This window comes from Taeniopygia guttata, chromosome 2, assembly GCF_048771995.1.
Source record: "Taeniopygia guttata chromosome 2, bTaeGut7.mat, whole genome shotgun sequence".
Lineage (NCBI taxonomy): Eukaryota > Metazoa > Chordata > Aves > Passeriformes > Estrildidae > Taeniopygia > Taeniopygia guttata.
The window spans coordinates 2,844,322-2,869,383 of record NC_133026.1 but is presented as its reverse complement, the minus strand read 5'-3'; the positions used below and the strand labels follow the sequence as shown (position 1 = coordinate 2,869,383).

Sequence of the window (25,062 nt, the reverse complement as noted above, 5' to 3'; positions counted from 1 at the left end):
GAGGATTTTGGGGTATCCAGAATGAGGATTTTGGGGTACCCAGCTCCTGGGTGAGGCTGGGGGTGTTGGGATGATAAAATCCACCCCTGGCTCAGCATCAGGGAGAGCCAAGCAGAGCTGGGGGTGAAATAATGAAGCTTTGTTTTGTTTTGGAGGGTGCTGGGGGTTGGCTGTGTCCTATCCCAGCCCCTGAGGGGGTTTGGGGGATCCCTCTGCTGTCAGGAAATGTTCCTTAAAAACCATCCCAGAGGGGGATCCCCATTTCCTCTGAGCAGTGGGAGAACAAAATTCCCCTTTTGTAATAATTAATATTGCCTCATGATTCCTCCAATTGGGGTTTTAAGCCCCAAAAAACGTTGAGGTCTTATTGCTGGGTTTTGGGAGGGGGTGAGGGGTTGTGTGCCTCAGTTTCCCCCTCCACAGCAAGATCCAGAGGGTGCTCCCAAGAACCAAATGTACCTTAAACACCCTCCCAGTGGAGGATCCTCATTTCCTCCAAACTGCAGGAGAACACCCCAAAATCCGATTTTTAAATAAACCAACCTTATTTCACTACAACCCAAACTGAGGTTTTATGCCCCAAAAAGCCTTGGGGTCTTTTTATTGGCTTTGGGGAGAGGGTTGTGTGCCTCAGTTTCCCCAGCCATAGCGGGATCCAGAGGATGACCCCAAGAACCAAACCCGCCTTAAACACATCCAACTGGGAGCATCCCCATTTCATCCAACCAGCGGGAAAACACCCCAAAAATCCCACTTTAAATAAATTGCTGTTACTCCACAGCAGCTCAAATGGAGATTTTATGCCCCCAAAAAGCCTTGGGGTCTTTCTGTTGGGTTTGGGGATGGGTAAGGAGCTGTGTACCTCAGTTTCCCCAATCACAACAGGATCCAGGGGATGCTCCCAATTAATGCTCCAAAACCACATCCAACTGGGAGCATCCCCGTTTCATCCAAACAGCAGGAAAACACCCCAAAAATCCCACTTTAAATAAATTGCTGTTACTCCACAGCACCTCAAATTGAGATTTTATGCCCCCAAAAATCCTTGGGGGTCTTTCTGTTGGGTTTGGGGATGGGTAAGGAGCTGTGTACCTCAGTTTCCCCAATCACAACAGGACCCAGGGGATGCTCCCAATTAATGCTCCAAATGTGCCTTAAACACACCCAGATGGGGGCATCCCAATTTCATCCAAACAGTGGGAAAACACCCCAAAAATCCCACATTAAATAAATTACTGTTACTCCACAGCAGCTCAAATTGAGATTTTATGCCCCCAAAAAACCTTGGGGGAGGGGTAATGAGCTGCGTGCCTCAGTTTCCCCAATCACAACAGGATCCAGGGGATGCTCCCAATTAACGCTCCAAATGTGCCTTAAACACACCCAGGTGGGGGCATCCCAATTTCATCCAAATAGCGGGAAAACACCCCAAAAATCCCACTTTAAATAAATTGCTGTTACTCCACAGCAGCTCAAATTGAGGTTTTATGCCCCCAAAAAACCTTGGGGGATGGGTAATGAGCTGCGTGCCTCAGTTTCCCCAATCACAACAGGATCCAGGGGATGCTCCCAAATAATGCTCCAAATGTGCCTTAAAGACACCCAGGTGGGGGCATCCCAATTTCATCCAAATAGCGGGAAAACACCCCAAAAACCCACTTTAAACAGACGGACGTTAAAACCCAAATGGTGCTTTACGTCCCCCCCAAATTAAAAAACCTCGGGGGTGTCTCGATGAGGCCGGGCTGGGGTGGGGGGCTGCCCGTGCCTCAGTTTCCCCGCCCCGGCGGGATGCAGGGATGCTCCGGGGGGATGCCGCGGTGCAGAGGCGGGTGTGGCGGAGGGTTTGGGGTGCGGGGACGGGGATCAGGGGGGTGACCCCGTGGCGGTGGCGGTGGCTGCTGTCGCTTTAAAGGGGCAGCCACGGCCCCAGCTGATGCGGCGGCTCCAATCAGCGGCTCTTGGCAGCCGGAGCCGCCGCCGCTCCGCATTCCTCCGGCTTTCCCAAAAGGGGCGAACATGGCGATGGGCAGGATGAGGTGAAGAGGAGGAGGAGGACGAGCTAAAAAATTCAAATTTAAAAAAAAAATAATAATAAAAAAATAGATACAATAGGGGGAGAGGAAAATTGCTAAAAGGGGGAATAAAAACAAGAAAGGAAAAGAAGGACGGGGATGCAAGAAGCAGCGCTGGCGCGGTGATTTCCTCCCCCCGCCCCCCCATCTCCTCCGCCAAAAGGCGAAAAAAAAGGAAAAAAAAAAAACCAACAACAGAAATAAGGCAGCCAAAAGAAAAAAAAAAAAAGAAAGGAAAAAAAAAAGAAAAAAACCACCAAACCAGCAACCCACCCAACCCACCAATTCCTTGTTTTTTTCATGGAGAGCACAAACCCCAGGCCAGCGGAGGAGGACCGGGACTCCTCAGCGCGGAGACCTTTGCATCAAAATGGTAGAGCCTGAACTCCCCCCTCCTTTCTCCCTTTTCTCCTCGCTTTTATTTTCCCCTCTCCCTTCCTTTTCCTCCCTCCGCCGCTGCCGGGGCTTCGCCGACTTCCCAAAGGCCTCGAAACTTGCCCAAAATCGCGGCCGGGGGGGATGCGGGAGGGGGAGGCTGCAGGGGCGATGCTGCAGGGGGAAGGGAGCAGAGGGCGACTTGGATTTAATTATTTTATATTTTTTTGGGGGGGTAAGGGGGTATGAAAAGCGCAGCCCGGCCGGGTTTGGGTGCTGCATGGGGGTGCCCCATCCTGCAAGGCGAGAATGGGCTAGGTTTGGTGAAAATGGTATTAAAAACCTTCACCCCCCCCACCCCCCCAGCACCTTTGGGGTGCCTTGGAGTAGGGATGGGGGTGCAGAAGGGGGTCTGAGCCTTCCCTTGGGAGGACCCCAGCCCGGCTCGGGGGTCCCTGGGAGGATTTGGGGGGACACACACACTTTTTGGAGCCCCCAGGCTGGAGGATTGGCTGGGGGGGGCCGCACGATCTGCCGCTTCCTCGGCCATTCCCATTCCCCGGATGACTCCATCCTTTTGCCAATTCCTGCCCGCCTTCTTCCCCCACCGCTCCATGGCTGCTTCCCGTCGTGGGCCCCCTTTTCCTGGGGGATCTGGGGGGGTCTCGGGCGCTCCCCGACATCCCGGAGGAGCAAAGCTGCAGGGAGGGCGCAGCATCCCCCCACCCACTCTGAAAAGGGGTTTTCAATCCCTCTGAAAAGGGATTTTCCAGTGCTGCTCTTAAATAATAATAATAATAATAATAATAATAATAATAATAATAATAATAATAATAACACCAGAGCTGCGGCTCTCGTCTGCAGCGGTGACCTATTTTATCGGCCGGTGGAGTTTTTGGGGGGGGTTTAGCTGGAGTTGCGGAGGACAGGCCTGAGCTGGGAAGATCCACGGGAAATCCCACTGGGATCTCGGCTCCCCATGCCTCGGAGCTTCCCCTATCCCAAAAAAAGTGTGGGGTTGTGTCCATCCCAAAAAGTGCGGGGTTGTGTTTGCCCCAGCGCTGGCTCTGTGCCCCTCAAACGCCCCGGCAAGTGTCCGAGTGGATTTTTGGAAAGGGGAAGAAAGTGCAAGCTTGGAAAAATAAGGAAATTATGATGGATTGATGGATGGGATGGTGGGATGGGGCTCGGCTCCCCCACTCCGAGCGCCATTCTGGGGTTAAACTGGTTGGGATTGGGTTTGGGGTCACGCTGGGCAGTCCCACTCGGCCTGCATCCCTTCCCAGAGGAGATGCTGAGGGACCGGGGGACACACGGGGGTGTTTTGGGGAGCCTTTCATGCTGCGAGGTGGAGATGGAGACACCCAAAGCCCACCCAAGCGAGCAGCCCAGCGAGGAAGAAGGGGAAAAGTTGGGAATTCAACCTTCCTTCCACACCCTGCGAGAACCAGAGGAAGATTTGCTTTACAAAGCAAAATTCCTCCTTGGAACGACACTAAGGGATTTATTATTTTTTAATTTTTTTTTTTTTTCCTGGATCTATGGTGAAATCTCGCTGGGCACAAGCATTCTCCCTCCAGCTGCAGAGTTTCCCTGAGGATGCTGGCTGGGCTCAGCACCACTCCAGGGTTTTTTTTTCCTGGGGTGGCCAGAGGGTCCCCTTGGCCACCTGGGCTTGGAATGACGGCGGAGCTTTGTTCTCCCCGCGAGGAATTAACTCGGTTATCAGCAGGCGAGATAAACGGCCCTGTGTTCCTGTCTGGTCTGGAGCAGAGACACTGCCACCCCCTCCACAAAAATAACCCGCTGCCGCCTTTGGAGATGGATCCTTTGGAAAAGACAGGGAGAAACGGGAGGTCGGTTGCCCGCGAGTTGATTAAATATTGGTTATTTTTAAGATGCAGGTTTTTCTACTCGTGGAAAAATGATGGAGGGGGGGAACTCAACCCAAACATTTTGGGGATGAACTGAATGTGTCAAAATATCAGAAGGTCGTTGAAGGTTTTGGGGGAATTGCTGATTTTCCTGTTCTCCCTCTGGAGAAAACTGAGGGCTCTCCCACGCTGCTGCATTTAAGCCTTTATAGAGGAGACCTGGTGCTGACAAAGTGACTCTCCAGGAAGGGCAAGGGATGAAGTTTTTCATTTGCTGCCACATTTTCCTGGCCCCAGAAATGTTGGACGTGTAGATCCTTGATGTGGTTTGCATCCTAGATGTCCCCTGACATTCCATGGCTCCCTGTAAACCTGGAGGAGGGGCTGTTGGTGGGCAGGATGAGCTCTGTGCCTCCTGCCCCTGATTTTCACTTATTTCTAGGGAAAAGGGAAATGGGTTGTGTTGTTGGGGTGATTTGTGCAGGGCAGGGATGGCCCTATTGGGTTTCCTGCATGGGGACACCTGAGGACTTGTCCCCATGTCCTCTGGGGCTGCTGTCCCCTCTGCAGCCAACTCAGTGTTCATCCACCTTTTCCTGATGGTGAAAACTGGGATGCCTTTGGATATGGGGAAAGACTGGCCGTGGTGGCGCAGATGTGATGGGTAGAAGACTTAAATGCAGCAAACTGTCTTTTTTTATTATTATTTTTATGATTATATCTTTTGCCTGGAGCCAGGGCTGCTGACACCCTGTCTGAGTTAAAGCCTTGCTCCCCGAGCTACAGTAAAAATGGTGATAAAAATAAGGATGAAAATAATGCATGTCATAAAAATGTTAAAAGTGTTGGGCAGGAAGGATCTGGCACATCCAGATCCTTGATCTGGGCAACTGGATCTAAAGGAAGATGGCAGAGAAGTTGGAACAAGATTATCTTTAGGGTCCCATCCAGCCCAAAGCATTCCATGGCTGGATTAGAGGAGCATGGCTGGTGCTTCCCAAAGAACCCTGGTCAAGGCTGGGTTAGGATGGATCTGGAGATGGGCATCATCCCTGGGGTCAGAGCCAGGGTTTGTAGAAGTGCTCTGGGATGGAAAATCCTGCTCAGCATGCTGGGACAGGTTGAATCTTGGATATCTCTGGCGAGTTTGTGGCTGGGTTAGGAAATGCTCTGGTTTTAGGCTTTACTGTGGTCTGGGTGTGGGACAAACCCTGGAGGTGTCACATCCCACCTCGCTGTTGATCCATCTGGAAGGTTGTGGTGGCTGCCTCAGGGATGGGCACTGTGGTGCCAGGCAGAGGATGCTGCTCTTGGATGGAAACCTCATTCAGCAGTGCCTGGGAGGAGGCTCCATCCATCCATCCATCCATCCATCCATCCATCCATCCATCCATCCATCCATCCATCCAGCCCCATCCCTGGCTACCTGGCAGTGGTGTGGCTCGGGGTTACGATGCCTTTGTGCTCTGCACAAGTGACGTGGTGGCTGCCCCGCTGCAGCCATCCCTGCTCCGGCAGCCATCCCTGCTCCCAGCACTGAATTTGGGGCTCCTGGGGGTGGATCCTGTGAGCTCTGGGGGGCTCTGAGCACCGCCTGTCCTGTTGCCCTCCCTCAGTGGCAGTGGGGACATCCCTGGGCTCTCTGGGGGCGATGCCTCCCCCGGGCTGGGCAGTGGTCCGGGCCGGCCCCTGGCGCAGCCGCTTGGCCGACAGCCCGGCTGGGGAGGTCAGCCTTGGGTTTTGTCCTCGTTTCCTCCCTCAACCTTCCCTCCGCTTGTTTTTCTCGGGCAGGAGAGGGAGGGGACAGTGGCTTTGCTGTGTGTGCGTGTCGCCCGGGCTCTTCCACCCCAGCAGTGACTCTGTGGGCGGTCCCGCATCCCACAGATGGAGGACAGCATCCCATCCCATGGATCTCATCCCATCCCATCCCATCCCATCCCATGGATCCTATCCCATGGATCCCATCCCATGGATCCCATCCCATCCCATTCCATGGATCCTATCCCATGGATCCCATCCCATGGATCCCATCCCATCCCATCCCATCCCATGGATCCCATCCCATCCCATGGATCCATCCCATCCCATGGATCCCATCCCATCCCATCCCATGGATCCCATCCCATGGATCCCATCCCATCCCATCCCATGGATCCCATCCCATCCCATGGATCCCATCCCATCCCATGGATCCCATCCCATCCCATCCCATCCCATCCCATCCCATCCCATCCCATCCCATCCCATCCCATCGATCCATCCCATGGATCCCATCCCATCCCATCCCATCCCATCCCATGGATCCCATCCCATGGATCCCATGGATCCCATCCCATCCCATGGATCCCATCCCATGGATCCATCCCATCCCATGGATCCCATCCCATCCCATGGATCCCATCCCATGGATCCCATGGATCCCATCCCATGGATCCCATCCCATGGATCCATCCCATCCCATGGATCCCATCCCATCCCATGGATCCCATCCCATGGATCCCATGGATCCCATCCCATGGATCCCATCCCATGGATCCCATCCCAGAACATCCCATGGATCCATCCCATCCCATCCCGTGGATCCCATCCCATCCCATCCCATGGATCCCATCCCATCCCATCCCATCCCATGGATCCCATCCCATCCCATCCCATGGATCCCATCCCATCCCATGGATCCCATCCCATGGATCCCATCCCATCCCATGGGTCCCATCCCATCCCATCCCATGGGTCACATCCCATGGATCCCATCCCATGGATCCCATCCCATCCCCGCCGCCTGCTCCAGTGCCAGCGCGGTGGCTCGGGGACATCTCCATCAGCCATGTGTCAGTGGCTGTGCCAGGCGCTGGCAGGGTCCCCATGGCCTGGCTGTCCTGTGTGCCCTCAGCGTTTGCCAGGGCTGTGCCAGCTCTGCTGGAATCCACCAGCATCCTGTCGGGATTTAACCCCAGACCTGGCTTTGCCTGGCTCTGGAATCGCCTGCAGGGCTTTTGCACCATGTGTTGGGTCTGACTGAGCCACACCTCTTTCAGAGGGGACAGGGACACACAGAAGGGTGCTCCCATCCAGGTTTTGGTGCCTCTGCTCTCATGCAGGGAGTGGGATTTGTTCTGGGATGAAAACAATGTGGCATTGCTGGAGCTGTATTTTTGCAGCAGAGGCTGTGTCTGAGCAGGGGACAGCGCTCAGCTTCCCAGTGCCAAGCTCCCAGGGCATGGCACTGCCCTCACTGTCACCCCTGGTGGAGCAGAGGGACGGTGTCCTTGATGCCATCACCGTGGTGGCATCTCCCAGGAGCAGCAGCACCTCGCTGGGACGATTTGGGAATGGGGTGTGACAGTGGGGTTGATCCATCCATCCTTGGAAGGGTCACAGTGGCTTTGCAGCTCTGTGTGCAAAAGGAAAGGAGAAAAGCACCCAGAACAGCTGATAGGGTTTAACATTTTTTTAAAAAATGAGATATAAAAAAGAAGCACAAAGCCATTAACCCTCTGTGGGCTGTGCTGTTGGGAAGGGAGTGCCTGCACCCAGTGGATGAAGCTTTGTGTTGCTCATCCCACCTCATCCTGCTCCTCTCCCCACACTGCTGGTGGCCATGGCACTTCCAAAAAAAACCCAAATTAACCTTTTCCCCTTTGCAAAGGTAGCAGGGAGACAGGGATGAGGGAAGGAGCTGTACCTGTTCCATTGCACTGGTGGGCCTGGTGCTGCTACCCTGGGAAAAGCATCCTTGAGCCAAACCTGTAAATGCTGGATATCATTAATAAGAAATTAAAAACAAAAAAAAACTGTGAAGCATCTGACTGTCCCACAGCTGGATTGATGCTCTTCCTCACCCAGCAGAAACTGGGAGATGTTTTTTGGGGTGCCCAACACCGCGGGATGAGCATCACTGAGCCCCTTCCCCTTGCCTGCTCTCGCTGTGGCTGCACTTGGCTGTGCCTTGGGCACCTTAAAGCCTTTTAGACAGCACAGAGAGGAAAAAATCACCTCTTGGGATGGTGTCAGCAGCATCCCCGAGGCCCTGGCAGGGGACGGGCACATCCCGGCGGGCAGGATGCTGGCGGTGGGCGCTGGGCGCCTCGCCAGGCGGGGCTGTGGCCGGGCTATTGTTTTCCCTTCCTGCTTGTTTTTCCGGACAACCCTCTCGTAATTAAATAAAAACACCCGTCGGAGGAGCGAGCAGAGCCCACCCCCGGCGCGGTGCCGTGCCGAAAGCACCCACGGAGAGCTCCCCGGGGACGGAGGGGACAGCAGAGCGGTGAAGGTAGGCGACAGGTGAGGGACAGGTGGCTTTGGGATGTGGCTCATCCCTCTCTCTGCCAGGTTCCCAGCTCTGGGAATGGCTGTTGGGCAGTGGGATGTTCACAGTCCAGGCAGCTCTGCTCGTTCTGGAGCTGTGGGAAGACACCAGCGTCACATCGCTTCGATAAAAATCTCCCAGTGGCTTCAAAACTAGGGAGAAAAGGCTGAAGGTTTCATGCAAGGGTCTGGAAGGTGGAGGGCAAGTTGTAGGAGGCCGAGGATTAAAACCGAAAGTGTGAGTGTTTGGGATTTGTAATGATGCCCCTTTGTGTCCTCCCAGCTAATCTGTACAAATGGGGGTTTAATGTTATTTCTTTCTTAAGCAAAAGTCAAGTTTTGACATTAAATAGTTCCAGCCCAGCTCTTTTGTCCTGAAGTGCAGCAATGTCCACATTGCAGAGGGCATGGGGGACTTTTTTTTGAGGAGCAAGTGCTGACATTGTATTTAGCTCCTTATTAAAGCAGTTTTCTTTAATGCAATTTAATACTGAAGGTCAACTATGAATGCTTTGGTGGTTGGAAATGATACAGAAAAGCAGATTGCTTTTTTTTTTTATATATCTTGAGGGTGAAAAATTTAAAGAAATCCCCAAATTTTGTGCTGAATGGAAAGTGGTTCACAGGCAGCTGGTCTTGTCACCACTTAAATGTGAATTTTATGCTCTAAAACCCCTTGTCCTTTTGCTTATGTGGGAAAGAATTGCTCATGGTCCTCAATGCTGTGGTGATGAGGGCGCTAGAAATGAACGAATAATCAATTAAATAAATAAGGGGCTGGTGAATGTCAGAGATGGTCTTCTGGGGGACTGAGGATTTGAGTATTTAAATATATCCAGAGTGGCCCAGCCTTCTGGTCCTTTGGGGAGGTTTAGAGCTGCAGGAACATTTAGGGATCTCGTTCTCAATAGCTGCTAAGAGAAAGTGCTTTTTGTCATAGTACCTTGATTTAAATCCAGCAGCAAGCACCTTTCAAGGCAGCTGGGCAGGTTGGTGGGGCTGTTTAGGGAAACTGAGGCACATGGCAGGGTACAGGTGGAAATGCAGCTTGGGCTCCACCTCCTGTGGTGGAATTTTTGGTGGTTTGGCTGGAGAGAGGCTGCTCTGCCCCAGTGACCATCACCATCTCCTTCCACCACCGTTCCTTACTCATCCTTTCCTTCCATCCCCTGCCAGCAGGGCTCATCCAACCCCCATCCCTCTCCCCGAGCATCCTCCCCATCCTCTGGCTGTCCTGTTGCCCTGGAAGCTGTTTTGGGATGGGACTTTGGCAGCACCACGTGAAAACTCTCTTAAAATAGAGCTGGAGGGCAGCGTCAGGGCAGGGAGGGCTGGCTGGAGGCGCCGCCGGGTGTGGAACTCGCAGCCTCGCCGCTTTCTAATAATTTTTTGGGGTGTTTTTCTGCGCTGATGATACCAGAACTTTGCTTAGAGGTTGGCAGTGTGTGGTGGGGCCCTGTAGTCTTAGGGTTTAGTGCACCCAGTGAGCTGCCCAGGTGCAGCAGGGGACGGAGATGGGATGGGTGACCTGCTCCTGGCCCTAAACAGAGCCAGAGGGGCCGGGTGGTGATGGTGGAAAAGAGCAAAACTCGTGATTATTCTTTTTTTTCTTTTTTCTGAATATGTATTTTTAGCACAACAAATATTAAAAGGGATATATATTTCAAATATTTGTGTTTTGCCAGAGGAAGAGCACTGGATTTAACCCTCCCATTAATCCCCATTAGTCAGGCTTCTCTGCTCCAATGGAGCTGCAGGGATGGGAGCTGCCGGAGGGGCATTTTGGGGCAAGTTGGGGTCTTTCTGGAGATCTCACCCCAGCAGGCGCCTCTTGTCTCGGCTCTGGCTCCGGGCAAGCTCACGAAAAGCATCTGAGAGCAATAAAGAGCAAAAGGCTCCCGCTGACAAGCCCGGGCTGAAGTCACCGGCGGGACGCGGCCAAGACACGCATTGTCCTCGCTGCTGCTGGGACTGATTAGAGCCGCCTGGCAAGGAGCACTGCTGGGTGAGGGATCAGCCCCTTCTGCCAAAAATCCTCGATCCCCAGGGCAAAAAAACCAGCTTTTGTTTCCCATGCTGGGTGATGCCGCCCCACAGACCCATTTCCCCCTATTTTGCACCTATTCCTTCGTGGATGTCCCTACGCCAAGCTTGGGGTATCCTATATGGAGAAGAAGATGGATCCCGGAGGAAAAATCTGCATTTAGGGTTTTTTTTTCAAGAGAGAACCTGGCAAACAGTAAGCTGCTCTGCTGAATTCCTGCTGTCTCTTCAGCTTTTGATATTTATTACATCCTTAATTATTTTTTACGTGTCTTGCGGGGTTGGGGGGGTAACCATCCAAGATCTCATCAAAATGTTCTTGGCAGTCGCAAGAGGCTCGGAAAATGGTGAGGTGGATGGGTGATCCAGCTGGGATGCAGCATTTTGTAACAAATACATATATAAAGAATGTTTCTATATTTATGTGTTTTTATATATAATTAGTTTAACTATATATAAGCATGAATGTATAAAATATTGACAATATTAATATATATAAACCATAAAAAGTATATAAAATATATAAGTACCCAACCCTTTTCCTACCTCTCTGCCCTACTCCAGGCTGCAGAGCCAAGAAATTGGAGCAGAACTGGTTTTTCCATGTTTTTCCTGGGTGCCAGCACTTGCTGGGATTCTCCAGGGCTGTCAGGACCATGCAAAACTGAGATCCCTATTGGCTGGACGGGTTGGTTGTGGAGCACAAATCCAACAAAAATGAAAAAATTTGGCAGGGATGGGGAAGAGTTTTTTTGCTTGTTGGGAAAACAGAGACGAGAACACCCTTTTTTATTATTTAAACATTTTTGTCTTTTGCCTTTGGCTCACTGGGAAAAAAAAAAAAAAGAAAAAGAAGACAAACAGAACATGTCTTGCTGGAATTTGTGTGTTGATCAAGAGCTGCCATTTGTTCCAGACAAAATGGGAGTTGAAAATCTCTTTTTGGAGCAGGAGGTGCAGGATAAACCTGGCAGGTAGAACTGTCCCTTTCTGCCACTGTTCTGCACCATGTCCTTGGTCACATCCCACAGAGGTCAGGAAAAAGGGTGTTACGGGGTCTGGATGTGTCTCTATCCAGGATTTGGGTGTTCAGCAAAGGAAGCCAAGGGAAAGGGTGTGTCCCACCTTCGTTTAATACAGGACACAGGTTTTAGGGTGTGGGATCCCTTGGATTTGGGATGGAGCAGGAAGACTCATCCTGGGGCTCAGGTAGGACCAGGAGAAGGGCTGAACACCAGGGATGGTCTGGACCATGTGAAATACGTGGGAGTTGGATTAAATACCCAGAAAATTCAGCATGAGGAGGGTTGGCAGTGCAGCATTTCCCAGCCTCAGGGTGCTGCTCCCTGATTTGAATTTTTCCATGTAGTGCCTTTCCCCAGGCAATGGAAAATGAGCATTAAAAAGTGCATAAATCATCCCAATGAATCCAGCAGTGAGTGAGCTGCTGTCATGAGCGAGAGCACGCGGCGTAATTCAGAAATATCAGAGGATATTGGGCTTTATGTTATTATCTGCAGAAGCAGGGAGCTATAAACTCCTAATTTCCTTTTGTTTAGGGGGTTACATCTCAGCAGGTGCCTAAAATTGGCTTCCTGCTTGGGGCAAATACCCACCTGGATCTCCACCAGGTTCAAGAGGTCAAGGCATCCCCTCTCCTGTGTGACATCTCTGAGTGAGTGTGGACACCTGAGCCTGCCTTTGGACCTCCTCGGTGGCCATGGTGCCTCCTACCCACCTTGAAGGGATATCAGTGGGTGCTTGTGTGGCCCTGACCTGCCCTTTCACTGGCGCTTCTCCTCCTTGGTTGAGTCTCCTGGACTCAAGCTGGTGATGGAGCTTCTTGGTTGGTGTCTTCAAGCTGGGCCTGGTGGTGGAGCTTCGTGGGGTTCCAAAGATGGGGCTGACGGTAGAGCATTTTGATTGACATGTCCAACCTGGGGCTGGTGATGGAGTTTCCTGGCTGGTATCTCCAAACTAGGGTTGGTGATGGAGTTTTTTGGCTGGTATCTCCAAACTAGGGTTGGTGATGGAGTTTCTTGGCTGGTATCTCCAAACTGGGGTTGATGATAGAGTTTCCTGGCTGGTATCTCCAAACTGGGGTTGATGATGGAGTTTCTTGGCTGGTATCTCCAAACTGGGGTTGGTGATGGAGTGTTTTGGTTGGTATCTCCAAACTGGGGTTGGGGATAGGACATCATGGTTAGTATCTCCAAGCTGGGATTGGTGACAGAATGTTTTGGTTGGCACCTCCAAGCCGGGGCTGGCAGTAGAGTCTCTCAGGTGTTATCTCAGACTTGGGGATGCATTCACAGGGATGGATGGCATGGCCAGAAGGGTGTTTTTGTGGGGAAAGAGCCCTGGATGATTTAATTTCTTTCCTCCCCACAGCTGATAGTCGAAAAAACGACTGACTACCCTTCGGCTGAGTACTCCCTGGTGGAGGATGTAGCCCTCCACTTCACGTGTTTGATGGACAGACTGAACGAGCAGCGCCTCTTTCAGCCGGACCTGTGCGACGTGGACATCGTGCTGGTGCAGCACAAGAGCATCTTCCCGGCGCACAAGGGGGTCCTTGCAGCCTACAGCCAGTTCTTCCACTCCCTCTTCACCCAGAACAAGCAGCTGCAGCGCGTGGAGCTCTCTCTGGAGGCCCTCACCTCGCAGGGCCTCCAGCAGATCCTTAACTTCATCTACACCTCCAAGCTGCTCGTCAACTCCTGCAATGTGCAGGACGTGCTGAACGCGGCCGCCGTGCTGCAGATGAACAACATCGCGTCCTCCTGCCAGGACCTGCTGGACACTCGCTCGCTCAGCCTGGCCACCGACATGGCCCTGCCTGCCGAGGGCTGCGCCGGACCCCCGCCCTACTACTGCGAGATCAAGCAGGAGGTGGACGCCCCCCACCCCAAAATCTATGCCCGGGAGGGCAACGACCCCTTCTCGGTGCGGGTGGAGGACGGGATGGGCAGCGGGACGCTCCCCCCCGGCCCAGCCAAGCAGTACTACAAGGAGGAGAAGGACGGAGGTCCCGGCGCTGTCTGTAAGATGGAGGGCGAGGAGTCCGAGGAGGATCTGGACAGCCAGGGCTCCTACAACAGGGAGCAGATCATCGTGGAGGTGAACCTCAACAACCAGACCCTCAACGTCTCCAAGGGCACGGAGGGGAAGGCGGCCGCCAGCGAGGCGGCCGTGATGGGGCGGCCGGATGGGGATGGGCACGACACGGAGGAGGACGGGGAGGAGGAGAATGAGGAAGGGGAGGAGGAGGAGGAAGAGGAGGAGGATGCGGAGGTGGGGGAGGAGGAGGAGGAGGAGCGCAGCGAGGAGGAAGATCTGGAGGAGACGACGGAAGAAGAGGATGATGATGATGAAGATGCCTCAGAGATGAAAAGGGAAAAGAGCGGGCAGCCCCGCAGGGGCAGCCGGGCACCCAAAGCCACTAAACCTGCCATGGCAACCAGGTCCCAGGAGATGGCCAAGGTGGAAGAGGAGGAGGAGGAGGAAGAAGAAGGCCAGAGGGGAAGGAAGAGAAAGAAGGAACAAGATGGCTTGGGCCAGAAGGTGAAGCTGGAGGAGAAGCAGCATTATCCGTGCAAGAAGTGTCCCCGGATCTTCAACAACCGCTGGTACCTGGAGAAGCACATGAACGTCACGCACAGCCGGATGCAGATCTGCGACAAGTGCGGGAAGCGCTTCCTGCTGGAGAGCGAGCTCCTGCTGCACCACCAGACCGACTGCGAGAAGAACATCCAGGTGAGCATGGATCCGTCCAGGGCGTGGATCCCACCGGGGTGAACATCCCACCAAGGGGAAAATGCCTTACCCTGGGGTGGAGCATCCCGCTAGAGATGTCCCACCAAGGGGGGAATTACCGCACCAAAGTGGATGGATGTCCCATCAAGGTGGGGACATCCCACCAAAGGAGGAGCATCCCACCACTGGGGGACATCCCAGTGAGGGAAGGGCATCCCAAGCACCATGGAGGTCATCCCCTCCAGCTCCACCATGGGATGGGTTCATGCTTAGATAATATTGATGTTGCAGTTGGCACATGTGTAGTGGTTTTGGTTGTTAATTTGAGATTTTGAGAATTTGAGGTATGAGATTTTTCTTCTCTATGCAAAACCAGCACATCATGGCAGCTGGGAGGGAACCTTCCTTCACCCTTGACTTGTATCCAGACTCAGGAGGGTCCCACAGTGGCCTGGAATCAGAGGATTTGTGCCACAGGGCTGTGGCTTCCCCTTGTCTGCCTGGGTGGAAACACGGAGTTAATTTTTGAGGAGTAATTTTTCTTTTGAGTTTATTCAGTTAATCTGGATAAAACACTGCAAGCCCTTGATGGAGACACACTCCAGCATTCCCACACAGGCTGAACCCATTTTAGCTTAATTTGAAGATTTGCTGACAGGAGTTAAAACGGTTTTTATCTGCCTTTTGTGCTTTTTTTTGTGTGTGTATTAGCAAATTTCTGAGTGTGTTTGACATCCATGCATGGCTCAGGCTTGGGGTGGCCTTCCCCTGTGTAATGAGATCCTGTGTTGGCAAATTAGCTTTGTTAAATCAGTGCAGTTTTGGGGGGATATGGAGGCAGCCAATCATGGCAGCAAACACTGATGATCCCTCCAAATTCCCGTCTCCTAATTCCTGTTGAGCTGTTTTTACAGCATGATGCTGCTAATAATTACAAATAAACCAATTTATGGAGAGCTTCTCCCATCACCCTTCCTACCAGTGACCAGATTTTGGATGATCTCACAGCTCTCCTTGAAGGTAAAACAACCCAAGAGCTGCTGGAGCCCTTCACTGATGGCATCCCAAATAAAACAGGGAATGAGGCAGATTTTGGCAAGCAGGGAACATTGAAGCAGGAATGGTCTTGGCTCAGAGGTGAAGCAGTCACTGACCCTTTGGTGCATCTTCCTGACAAATTCACAGCGCTGAAGTTGCTTTTTTTGGATGTTTTTTCCCAGGATGAGTGTAGCTCCAATACCTGCATGGTGGTGGCTATTTCAGGGCCTAACATAAAACCTGGGCAGTTTAAAAGGAGTTTTACCAAATGTTTATTCAGCTTCATCTGCTTTTCAAGTGGATAATATGGGGCTGTCACCTCATTGCTTGTTTTTTTTGTTTTGCCCCCTCCTTTTTATCCCTTTTCCAATTCATTTTGGAATAGTAAGAACCACAACTGTCTGTATAGTGACCTCCTTCTGCAGAAAAAGGGATCATTTTCTCCCACTTAATTGAGCATTTTTAATTTTACAAATAGCCAAATCCACTCCATTTGCTCTGATAATACTTAATAACTTTATCAACATCTCATGGAATTATGTCTGGATGGAAAAGGATTTTTTTTTTTGCCACTCTACCTATAACAGTTTTTATTTCTTGTGTTTTAATCAGATCCATGAAGGGACTATCCACATTTTCTCAATTTGCTCTGCTGCTTTCTTTCTTTGTTTTGTCCCCAGATTTCATCCATAAAGCTTTAGGATTTAAGCATCATCCTACTCCTTGTGTTCATTCCCCATCTCCATAATGTGCATCCTACCTCTACCATCTGAACAGTGATTCATCCTTTGCTTTATTGAGATAAATGTTTTTATTGCCAGCTTCAGTATGTTTTTCCTTTTAACCTGCAAGGATTTATATCCTCATTCTTTCCCCTCATTTGGACATTGCTTCCATATTTTTGAGTGATGCTTTTCAACACTAAGTGAGGACACAGCTCGGCTCTCCAGGGTGTTTGGGCCCAGCCCTGGGGTTTTTTTACCTCTACTGCTTTCCCTCTACCTTTCATTTTGAAATTCCCCTGCCTCTTTCATATTAAATGGATATTGATGTGTCTTTGATATCAGGCTGTAGTACTGAATTTGCCCTGAAATATCCCTTAAGACATAGATAAAGCTGTTCTCATCCATGGAAATATATATTTGGGGGCAGTAGGACTTGGAGGATTGCTCATGTTGACATTTGAGCATGATGAAGTTGATGAGACTTGGGAATGGTTCTGTGACCCTAATTTTTCCTTTGGGGCACCTAAATATAAATACATATGGGAAAATACAGTGACTTCACAGCATGGTGGTGTGTTTTCCACCGTATCACAGCAAAATTTGGTTGAAACCCATCAAGGAGCATCTGTTCCTCTGGGAAGGAGGAGAAGTGGAGGAATCCCTCACAGGTTCTCAGGTACAATTCAGCCACATTTTTGCAAGATGCCTTCAAGGCATGAATTATTTTCTCAGCAAATCTGCAAGGAGAGAAGGGATGGTTTTAGCCCTGTTGACCAAGAGGAATATGAGCCATGGAAAGGTAAAGGGGAAGGAGTTGACCCTTGGCTCCTGGCATGGTTTCCTTGGTGGATATCTCTCTCCTGTGTTTCCCTGAGCATTGGACTGGTCTCACATGCCTCCAAGAGGTCTCACACAGAAGCTGGAGCTTTTCCTGGGAACTTCCAGAGGAGCACTGAACTGGTTGGAGCTGAAGCGATTATCTACCTTAACTTTTTGGGGAAGACTTTGCATGTCACATTGTCTCATTGTGGTTTGGGTCCATTTTGGTCCTTTTGGATATCATGGAATCATAGATCTGTTTGGAAAACTAATTTAGTGGTGAAGTATCCATAATATCTGCTGAAGACTGAAGCTGTACTGCCCTGGATAGGGATTCTCCTTATTTTCATACTTTTTACAAATTTCCAATGCACAAAGGATTGGGATTATTTTATGTAAAATCTTCATTTAGGAATAAAATTCCCAGCTGGGAATAGGGCATGAGCTGTTGCTTATCCAAGTCCTGATACAGCCATTGATGGAGATTCCACATCCTTCCCTGGAAGGTCATTGCCCCTTGCTCATCCCATAGATAGAAATATGAAGTTTGGAGGTTTTGAGGTGACAAGTTCTATATCAGGTTTGCTGGTTGTTATGATTTTTGGTATCATCTGTAGCTTTCACCATGATATTCCCTTTCCGTGTTTCCCTTTCCTGCTTCCCTGACCATCTCCTGTGTCCTTGCAGTGTGTGACATGCGGGAAGGGGTTCAAGAAGCTCTGGTCTCTCCATGAGCACAACAAGATTGTCCATGGCTATGCAGAGAAGAAGTTCTCCTGCGAGATCTGTGAGAAGAAGTTCTACACCATGGCCCACGTGCGCAAACACATGGTTGGTGAGTGTGGGAGGCACCACGGGGAGATCTTCTTGGGTCAATTTGGCAATCAAAGGTGTTTTCTGTTGTTGTAATGTTGGGTGTTCAGGGCTGGGCTTACTTTTGGGTGAGTTTTCTCACATCCCCATCTTGAAATTTGGCCTGGTACTCGATGCTGAACTGATGTCTTCTCAGTGCTGGGTTTGGACGTGGTGCTGGGGAATCCTATTGTGGATGCAGGCAAACCCAATGGGAAGAGATGATGATGTCTGACTCAATTCAGAAGGCTGAATGATTTCTTTATTATAATTATGCTAAAATACATTAATATACTATATAAAGGAAGATACTAAAACTACAAACCTGCTTGTTTTAACTCCCCCACAACTTGTGACCCTCTAATGAGAGTCTAGACAGGTGGATCTAATTGGCCATCAGGCCCAAACAATCCACCATGATCCAATCAAGCAATCACCCCAGGTAAACAATTCTCCAAACACATTCCACATGAGAAAAACAAGGACCAGAAATAGAAATTGTTTTCTCTTTCATTTCTCTCTGTGCACCTCTGTGAAAAATCCTGAGAGAGAGAGAAATGTGCTGCCACAGAATCCCATTTATTATAGTGGTCAGAAGTGATCAGAGGAAGGTTTGAAGTGTGAGCAGTGTAAAAGGACCAGTGCTGGGCTTTGAAAAGCAAATTGCATATGACAACGGTGTTTGGGTCCCTGGGCTTTGGAGCCACCAAAGAGATCCAAAAGAACGGGGGTTTGGAAGGGAAATGCTTGAGATGTTGCTGCCATTTATCTTCCAGAGATGCTTTGGGTTTGCTGGGGTTGAGCACGGGGAGCCAGAGCTGGGGTGTGGGGAGGTGGATGGTGGAGGTGTGTGGAGGCTGCTGACCTGCCCCTGTCCCCACCAGCACACACCAAGGACATGCCCTTCACCTGTGAGACCTGCGGGAAGTCCTTCAAGCGCAGCATGTCCCTCAAGGTCCACTCGCTCCAGCACTCTGGGGAGAAGCCTTTCAAATGTGAGGTAAGGCAAACGAGGGCAAAAACACTGATTTGGGGAGGGATCTTCCACTCCTTAGGGCTTCCACTGTGCTTTGTGCCAGTGCAGCTGTAGGGATGATCCCACGCTTTTCCAGACTTTGCATCACCTCCTGGTTTGAAAGTCCCACCAACTTTATGATGAAACTTGTCCAGTGCCAGGATCTGTCCCCAAGTGCCTGGACTTTGCACCCACCCCAAGCCCATCCAGCCTGCAAACCTGGCTGGGTATGTCCCAAAAAGCCTGTTTTGGAGGGTTTCTTGACGGGATTTCCTTGCTGCTGGTGATTTGAGGGGAATGTGGGGATATTTTGGGCGCTCATCAACAACTCCTCTCTCCCACAGAACTGCAACGAGCGCTTCCAGTACAAGTACCAGCTGCGCTCCCACATGAGCATCCACATTGGCCACAAGCAGTTCATGTGCCAGTGGTGTGGCAAGGACTTCAACATGAAGCAGTACTTTGATGAGCACATGAAGACGCACACGGGTGAGACCCGCCCCTTGCCTGGCCCCAGATCCCTGCAGTCAGGCTCTCCCTGGAAAGAGTGATGGCATGGGGGGAACATCTTTGGGAGGGTGGCAGGATGGGGTTTTGGGGGGCACTGATAAGGCCCCAGTCAGCTCCTTTTGGAAAGGCTTACAGTGGTTCATCTCTGAGCTGGACACGCAGGAGAAATACCAACAAGGTCTTCTCAAGAGGCCAAAGCAAAATTTCCTGGCAAACTTGAGAAAAATCAGGGAACTTTGGTGAAATATTTAGTACAGCATTCAAGCAACATAAAACACTTCTCACAGCATTAAACTTGGCCCATTCAACTTAGGAAACCTTAAACACATTCAATCTTACGGTACTCAAAATATTCAAAGGAGAGGAAATTAGAAGAGGAAAGAGAGAAAAACAGAAAAGATACAGAAAATCACATATATAGCTACCAACTCCTGGGTTCAGACAGAACTTCCAAGACAAAGGTAGGGTCTGGATGAATGGGATAGCCTGGTGTTCAGCTTTAAATACCGCTTGGTCCTCAAAGGCTTTTCTCCCACATGGGACTTCTGGTCATTTGGCCCTCAGGAGGTGGATTAGGGGAGAGTGGAGCATTGCCTCACCACGTGCCATGACTGACAGACACTGCCAGGCTGGGATACAGGCTCTAGGGCTGGGATGTGGGGCTGTTCACTGCCTCACGAGGGCAAGGCACACACGTGCACTCTGAATTAACTCGAGACATCAGATCTCCCCAATCTCTGACACCCAGCCTAACCAGCAGCTTCTCGCCCCTCTTCTCCCACGCTCAGGGGAGAAGCCCTACATCTGTGAGATCTGCGGGAAGAGCTTCACCAGCCGCCCCAACATGAAGCGGCACCGCCGGACCCACACCGGGGAGAAGCCGTACCCCTGCGACGTCTGCGGCCAGCGCTTCCGCTTCTCCAACATGCTCAAAGCCCACAAGGAGAAATGTTTCCGCGTCAGCAACCCCTTGGCTTCGGACACGGCCGTCCCCCAACCCGCCACCAGCCCGGCTCCGCTGCCCCCCGGCCCTGGCGTCTCCCCCCTGCCCCTGCCGCTGCTCCATCCTCTTCCACAGACCCTCCCTCCTCCTCCTCACCTACCACCACCCCCTCCCCTGTTTCCCGCGGGGAGGATAAATTCAAACAACAATTAGGTGCCCCCCGCCACCCCGGCCATGCGCCTGCACGGACTGCTCTGCCCTTCGGGAATGCCTTTCCCCCGGGGAGCCAAGGCTTTGCTTGCTCTCTACCCCCCCTTTCCTCCTCATTTTGGGGCTGTTTTGGGTTTTAATTCCTTTTTCTCACCAGTCATTCTCCGCAGAGAGGGGGAGCAGGAGGCAGCCCCCCGCTGTCAAGGAGCGTGGGTGTTGGGGGGAGCCGCCGTCCGTCCGTAAGGGTGTAGGTAAAAGGTGTCACTCTCAGTTTCATCTTCCTGCTGGGGTGCTGCTGAGGCTGGGAGGAGCAGGATATCCGGGCTTGAGCTTGCTGGCCAGTGCATCAATATTTCAAAGCCGAATTCTAGTTAGTGGTGCTTGAATCCCTGTACTGTAAAGCTGGTCTTTCAAGTCAGGCTCTTCACCCACGGGGTTGAAAGGTGGGCACCCCAGGGGAGCCCGTCACTGCCAGCCCCAGTGGCCCGTGGCGAGCGAGCAGATGTCCCCATTGGAAAGCCATTAGCATGCTCTCGTTAGCAGCCCTCGACACGTCTTCCCTCCAACAGGTTTTCCTCCTCCACAGGCAAAAGCACAAACACCCACCTTGCATCTCGGGGCATCTGCAACTTGCTGTCGGTTCAGTTTTGGGGTGCCCTGAGAGAGCTGGGCTCTGATGTGCCCTTTCTGCTGATCCCAGCAGGAGCTGGGCTCCTGGGGGTGCCCTGGAGTCGGGGAGCTGTTCCTGGGAGAGCTCAGGTACCTTTGGGACTGGCAGGAGGGTAGCCTGGGACAGAGGAGCAGGACGCTTCTGTTTCTCGACAGAATCGGCCCAGAATAGTGCCTTAACAATCTGAACAAACCCCTGAGGGACAGGTGAGCTCCAGGTTGGTCCCACTGCAAGGTTCAGAGCTAAAGCAAGACCATGTTCAGCCTGGGGATGATGATGTCCCACTCTTCAGGTTGTTGCCTGCTTTGGTCTCCCAAGCTTCACTTCCCCTTGTGGTGCTGGCATCTGTTGCCCTGTCCTGGTTTGGGGGGGACCAGAGGGGACCAGTGAAAGATGTGGTTGTTTTGGTGATGCCCTGTGGTGTTGCTTAGGGCTTATTGAAGATGTTGAGGTCGAGCTGGTCTTTGTTTTCACTTCCTTTCAAATAATATGGCTGGCTTCATGCTGAGGAGGAGGAGAAGAGGAAGGCTTTGCCGTCACCTTTTTGTTGGGCGCTGAGGTCCCAGCAGGGTCTCTCACTGATGTGCTCTGCCCCAGGGTGCCATGCATTGTCCTGACCACGGCTGTGGGGTCCCTGCTGGGGGGAATGTCCCCTGTGGAGTCAGAGAGTACCCAGCATGGGCAGAGAAGGGCTGGCAAGAGGTGGGGGGTGTTCCAGCTGATCCTGTGCTTCTAAGGCTGGTACTGAGGTCACCTGTGGGCCAGGTCATGGAGGAGGTGGTGGAAGCACTGTTAGGTAAGAAGAAAAGAGGACACCGAGGGCGCTGCAGGAGCCTTTTCTCACCCAGCTTGTTCTGGGTGACAGCAGAGTGCCACATCTGACAGGGAACCACATCTGGCTCCGTGAAAAGTGTTGGTGCTTCGTCTCCTGGGCCAAATCAGCAAAGCACTTGGACAGCATTGATGCAGAGATGGGAGGATTCAGGGCCTTTCCTGGCTGGGGACATGCAGGAGCCTGACAGGGACAGGACTGGGGAGCATCTGCTGTTCTCCTGAGTGCTCTTTGAGGTGGCTGGTGTCACCCCATGCTGAGTGGTGCTCCACTGGTGCCCGGCGCCTTGGGAAAGCTGACTGATGTTAGCATTTTGGAGCCACAAAATCCTTTTCATCTTTGTGTTGGCTGGGATCCTGTGGATCCCCAGCGTGGCTCTCAGTACCAGTGAGCTCACCCCCCATCTCCATTTGCTCCGAGCATGAGGAGGTTGCTATGGCAGAACTGCCTCACCTTACTGACCTTCTCAGGTGGGTTCCAAAGGCTTCTCTGTCACCCCACTCTGTGACCCTGGGGCTTGTTGGGATGGTGCAAAGCCTCAAACACACCTGTGAGGGATGAGGGCTCTTAGGGCCATTGGCTGTCTGAAGGGACCATGACCCATACTGGAAGATGCTTGCTTTAAAGAAGCATTCAGTGAAACCCATGGAGGCTCTGGAGTGGTCCATGCTGTCTCCTCCTCTGCTGCCTTCCAGATCCCATCCCCTTGGGCTTCCTTGTGCTTCTTTCCCCTCATGTTCAGTCTTGAGACAGGATGGGAGCGCTGTGCCCTGAGGAGGGCTCACCTTACTTTTATGGTCTCCTGTGATGGAGCCCATCAGCTGAGAGACTTCTCCCCGTGTAAACATCCATGCCGACATTGTGCTCCCTTATTCCACTCTCCTGGAGGTGGCTTTCCCAGTTCCTGTCCCAGTTCATCCTCTCCCAGTGAGGACCTGCCCCCCTTGGACATCTCTGTGAGATGAGAGCACTTCCTTGAGGCTGGAAGCCCAGCGGAAAGCCCAGTGAGCGATCCCAGCCACGTCCAATCCCCTTCGAGAGCCTGCTCGTAGAGCCACTTGGAGACATTGAGATGTGACCATGCACACAGCACTTTGGAGAACCAGATCCCTGCTGCTCCCTCCCCTCTCCAAGGCCTGCGTAGTTCCCAGGAGTCCTACAAGGCCTCCGAGCCCTTTTGTCTACGCCCTGACTCAGCCCCAGTGTGTCTCCATGTCTGGTTTTCGTTCGTGTACTAAGAGCTCAGATGAGTCGCTCCCGCAGTGCCTCGTCCATCCCGGACCCGTCCCCGCCAGCGCTGTCGCACCCCTTGGGGTTAGACAGGGCAGGAGAGCTGGGTCTGTTGTTTTCAAGCTTTTTATGTTATACTTTATTTTTGTTTTAATTCTTTTTTTTTTTTTTAACTCTTGCACCTTAATCTCTCACATCCCTTCTTTGACAGACCGCGAGGGTGGAGAGGGGCTTGATTTCCATTACGCAGTTCCTGAATACGCCGTAGCTCAACTTTCAGCTGACAGCTCTTCCCACACACCTAAACCCCAGACCTTTCTGGGCCGGAAATTTTTTCCCCCCTCCACTCCACCCTTTATTTGAACTTTGGGGAGGGAGGGAATCATGTGGGGAGGGTCATTTTTGGTTTATGTATCCCAGGAGCCTGGTAGCACAGACCAGTTTGCCTCACGTATCCATGAGGCACAGCTGGCTCTTCGGACCACAGCCATAACCCTGGCGCGGTGGGAAGGTGATGGATGGATGGACGGATGGGTGGGAATGGCTGTGACAGTGCAATAGAGACGAGCATCCGCTGCTAGAGAACTCCTCTGAGGTTTGCCCGCAGTCAGGAGGGAAGGACAGACGGACAGACGCCCTTTGTTCACACGGACGGCGAGAGCTTCCCCACACGCAGCCCTGCCTAGAGACACGGAACCACGACGGGAGTTGGGTTGAACTTGCAAAGGAAGAAAATAATAATTTTTAAAAAAGGAGAAGAAAAAAAAAATATAGGAATAAGAACAACCTCTGTAGCATGGAACTTGAAGGAGATGAATGAAACCCCAAGCACTTGCCTCAAAACTAGTTTCTCATGCCTGGTGTTCGGCTCTGAATTATTTTACGGCATTCAGTATCGGTTGCCCAAACATGCCAAGTTAAGAGTGTATTGGTGGCTCTACAAGTGTGAACAAACTAAACAAAGCACTTTATTCTGTATAGATTAAGGGAAGGCGGGGAGGGGAGGGGAAGCTTGGATGCTTTTCGGAAGCGTCTTAAGTAATGTTCTAGGAAATGTATTATTATTATTATTACTTTTTTTTTTTTTATGACCATGTGTAATCAATATATGTTTATCTTTAACTCCAAGTACAGCAGTTACTCTCTTTGGGATGGTGTGAGGAGGGGGAGGCTGAGATGGTTGGATTAGTCCATCCCCGTGGGGCCAACTGAGGCAAGTCATTGTCTACCGCAGGAACGGGTGAGTCTTGCTTCATCGATGGTCCGGTTGGCCAATGTCCAGGAGGTCCCAAGAGGTTCATCAAAGCCACCTCCCAGGGCACAACTCCCAGTCAGACATCCCCATCCCGAGCCATCTTCTGCCTGGGGGTGCTGGGGCTGCTCTCTGAGCCGCCCATGAGCCCAACAAGTCACAGTAGGGAGGCTGGTTTGGGTTGTCCCTCAAGGCCAGATCCTTGGCCATGCTTTGAAATCTGCTTTTGGCCTCTCACCAAGGCACGCTGGGGCTCGCTGAGCTCTGAAATTGGTGAGAAGTCAGAACTGGGCCTTTCCACTGCGTTCTCCCAGTCTGGAAGTGTTAAGACTGTTACCAAAGAGGTTGCAAGTGGAAGGACTGAATCAATAAACGATTTGTCTTTTATAAAAGAAAACCAAAAGCTCCACCACTTTCTTTGTGACTTTAATTTTGCTTTATCTTTTTCTTCTCCCCCCCCCCCTTTTTTTTTTTAATTTTCTTTTAAAAGAGTTCTTTTCAGGCAACTGTGTGAGCAGTCAGAGATGGGGAGGAT

At 51.6% G+C, this 25,062-nt stretch overlaps 1 protein-coding gene across 2 annotated transcripts; it reads left to right on the top strand.

Moving 5' to 3' along the window:
- The first annotated feature begins 1,858 nt into the window (after positions 1 to 1,858).
- Positions 1,859 to 24,930, top strand: ZBTB47 (zinc finger and BTB domain containing 47). 2 transcript variants are annotated; one of them, XM_030264164.4, is made up of 6 exons: positions 1,859 to 2,448; positions 13,067 to 14,431; positions 17,701 to 17,848; positions 18,750 to 18,865; positions 19,225 to 19,369; positions 20,179 to 24,930. In XM_030264164.4, exons 1-6 carry the CDS (start codon positions 2,446 to 2,448, stop codon positions 20,544 to 20,546), a joined length of 2,145 nt encoding a protein of 714 aa, XP_030120024.1. In that variant the 5' UTR covers positions 1,859 to 2,445; the 3' UTR covers positions 20,547 to 24,930. The 2 variants fall into 2 exon arrangements, with proteins under 2 accessions (XP_030120024.1, XP_072781353.1); XM_072925252.1 differs by lacking the exon at positions 1,859 to 2,448 and adding an exon at positions 7,050 to 8,597.
- Positions 24,931 to 25,062: the final 132 nt, after the last annotated feature.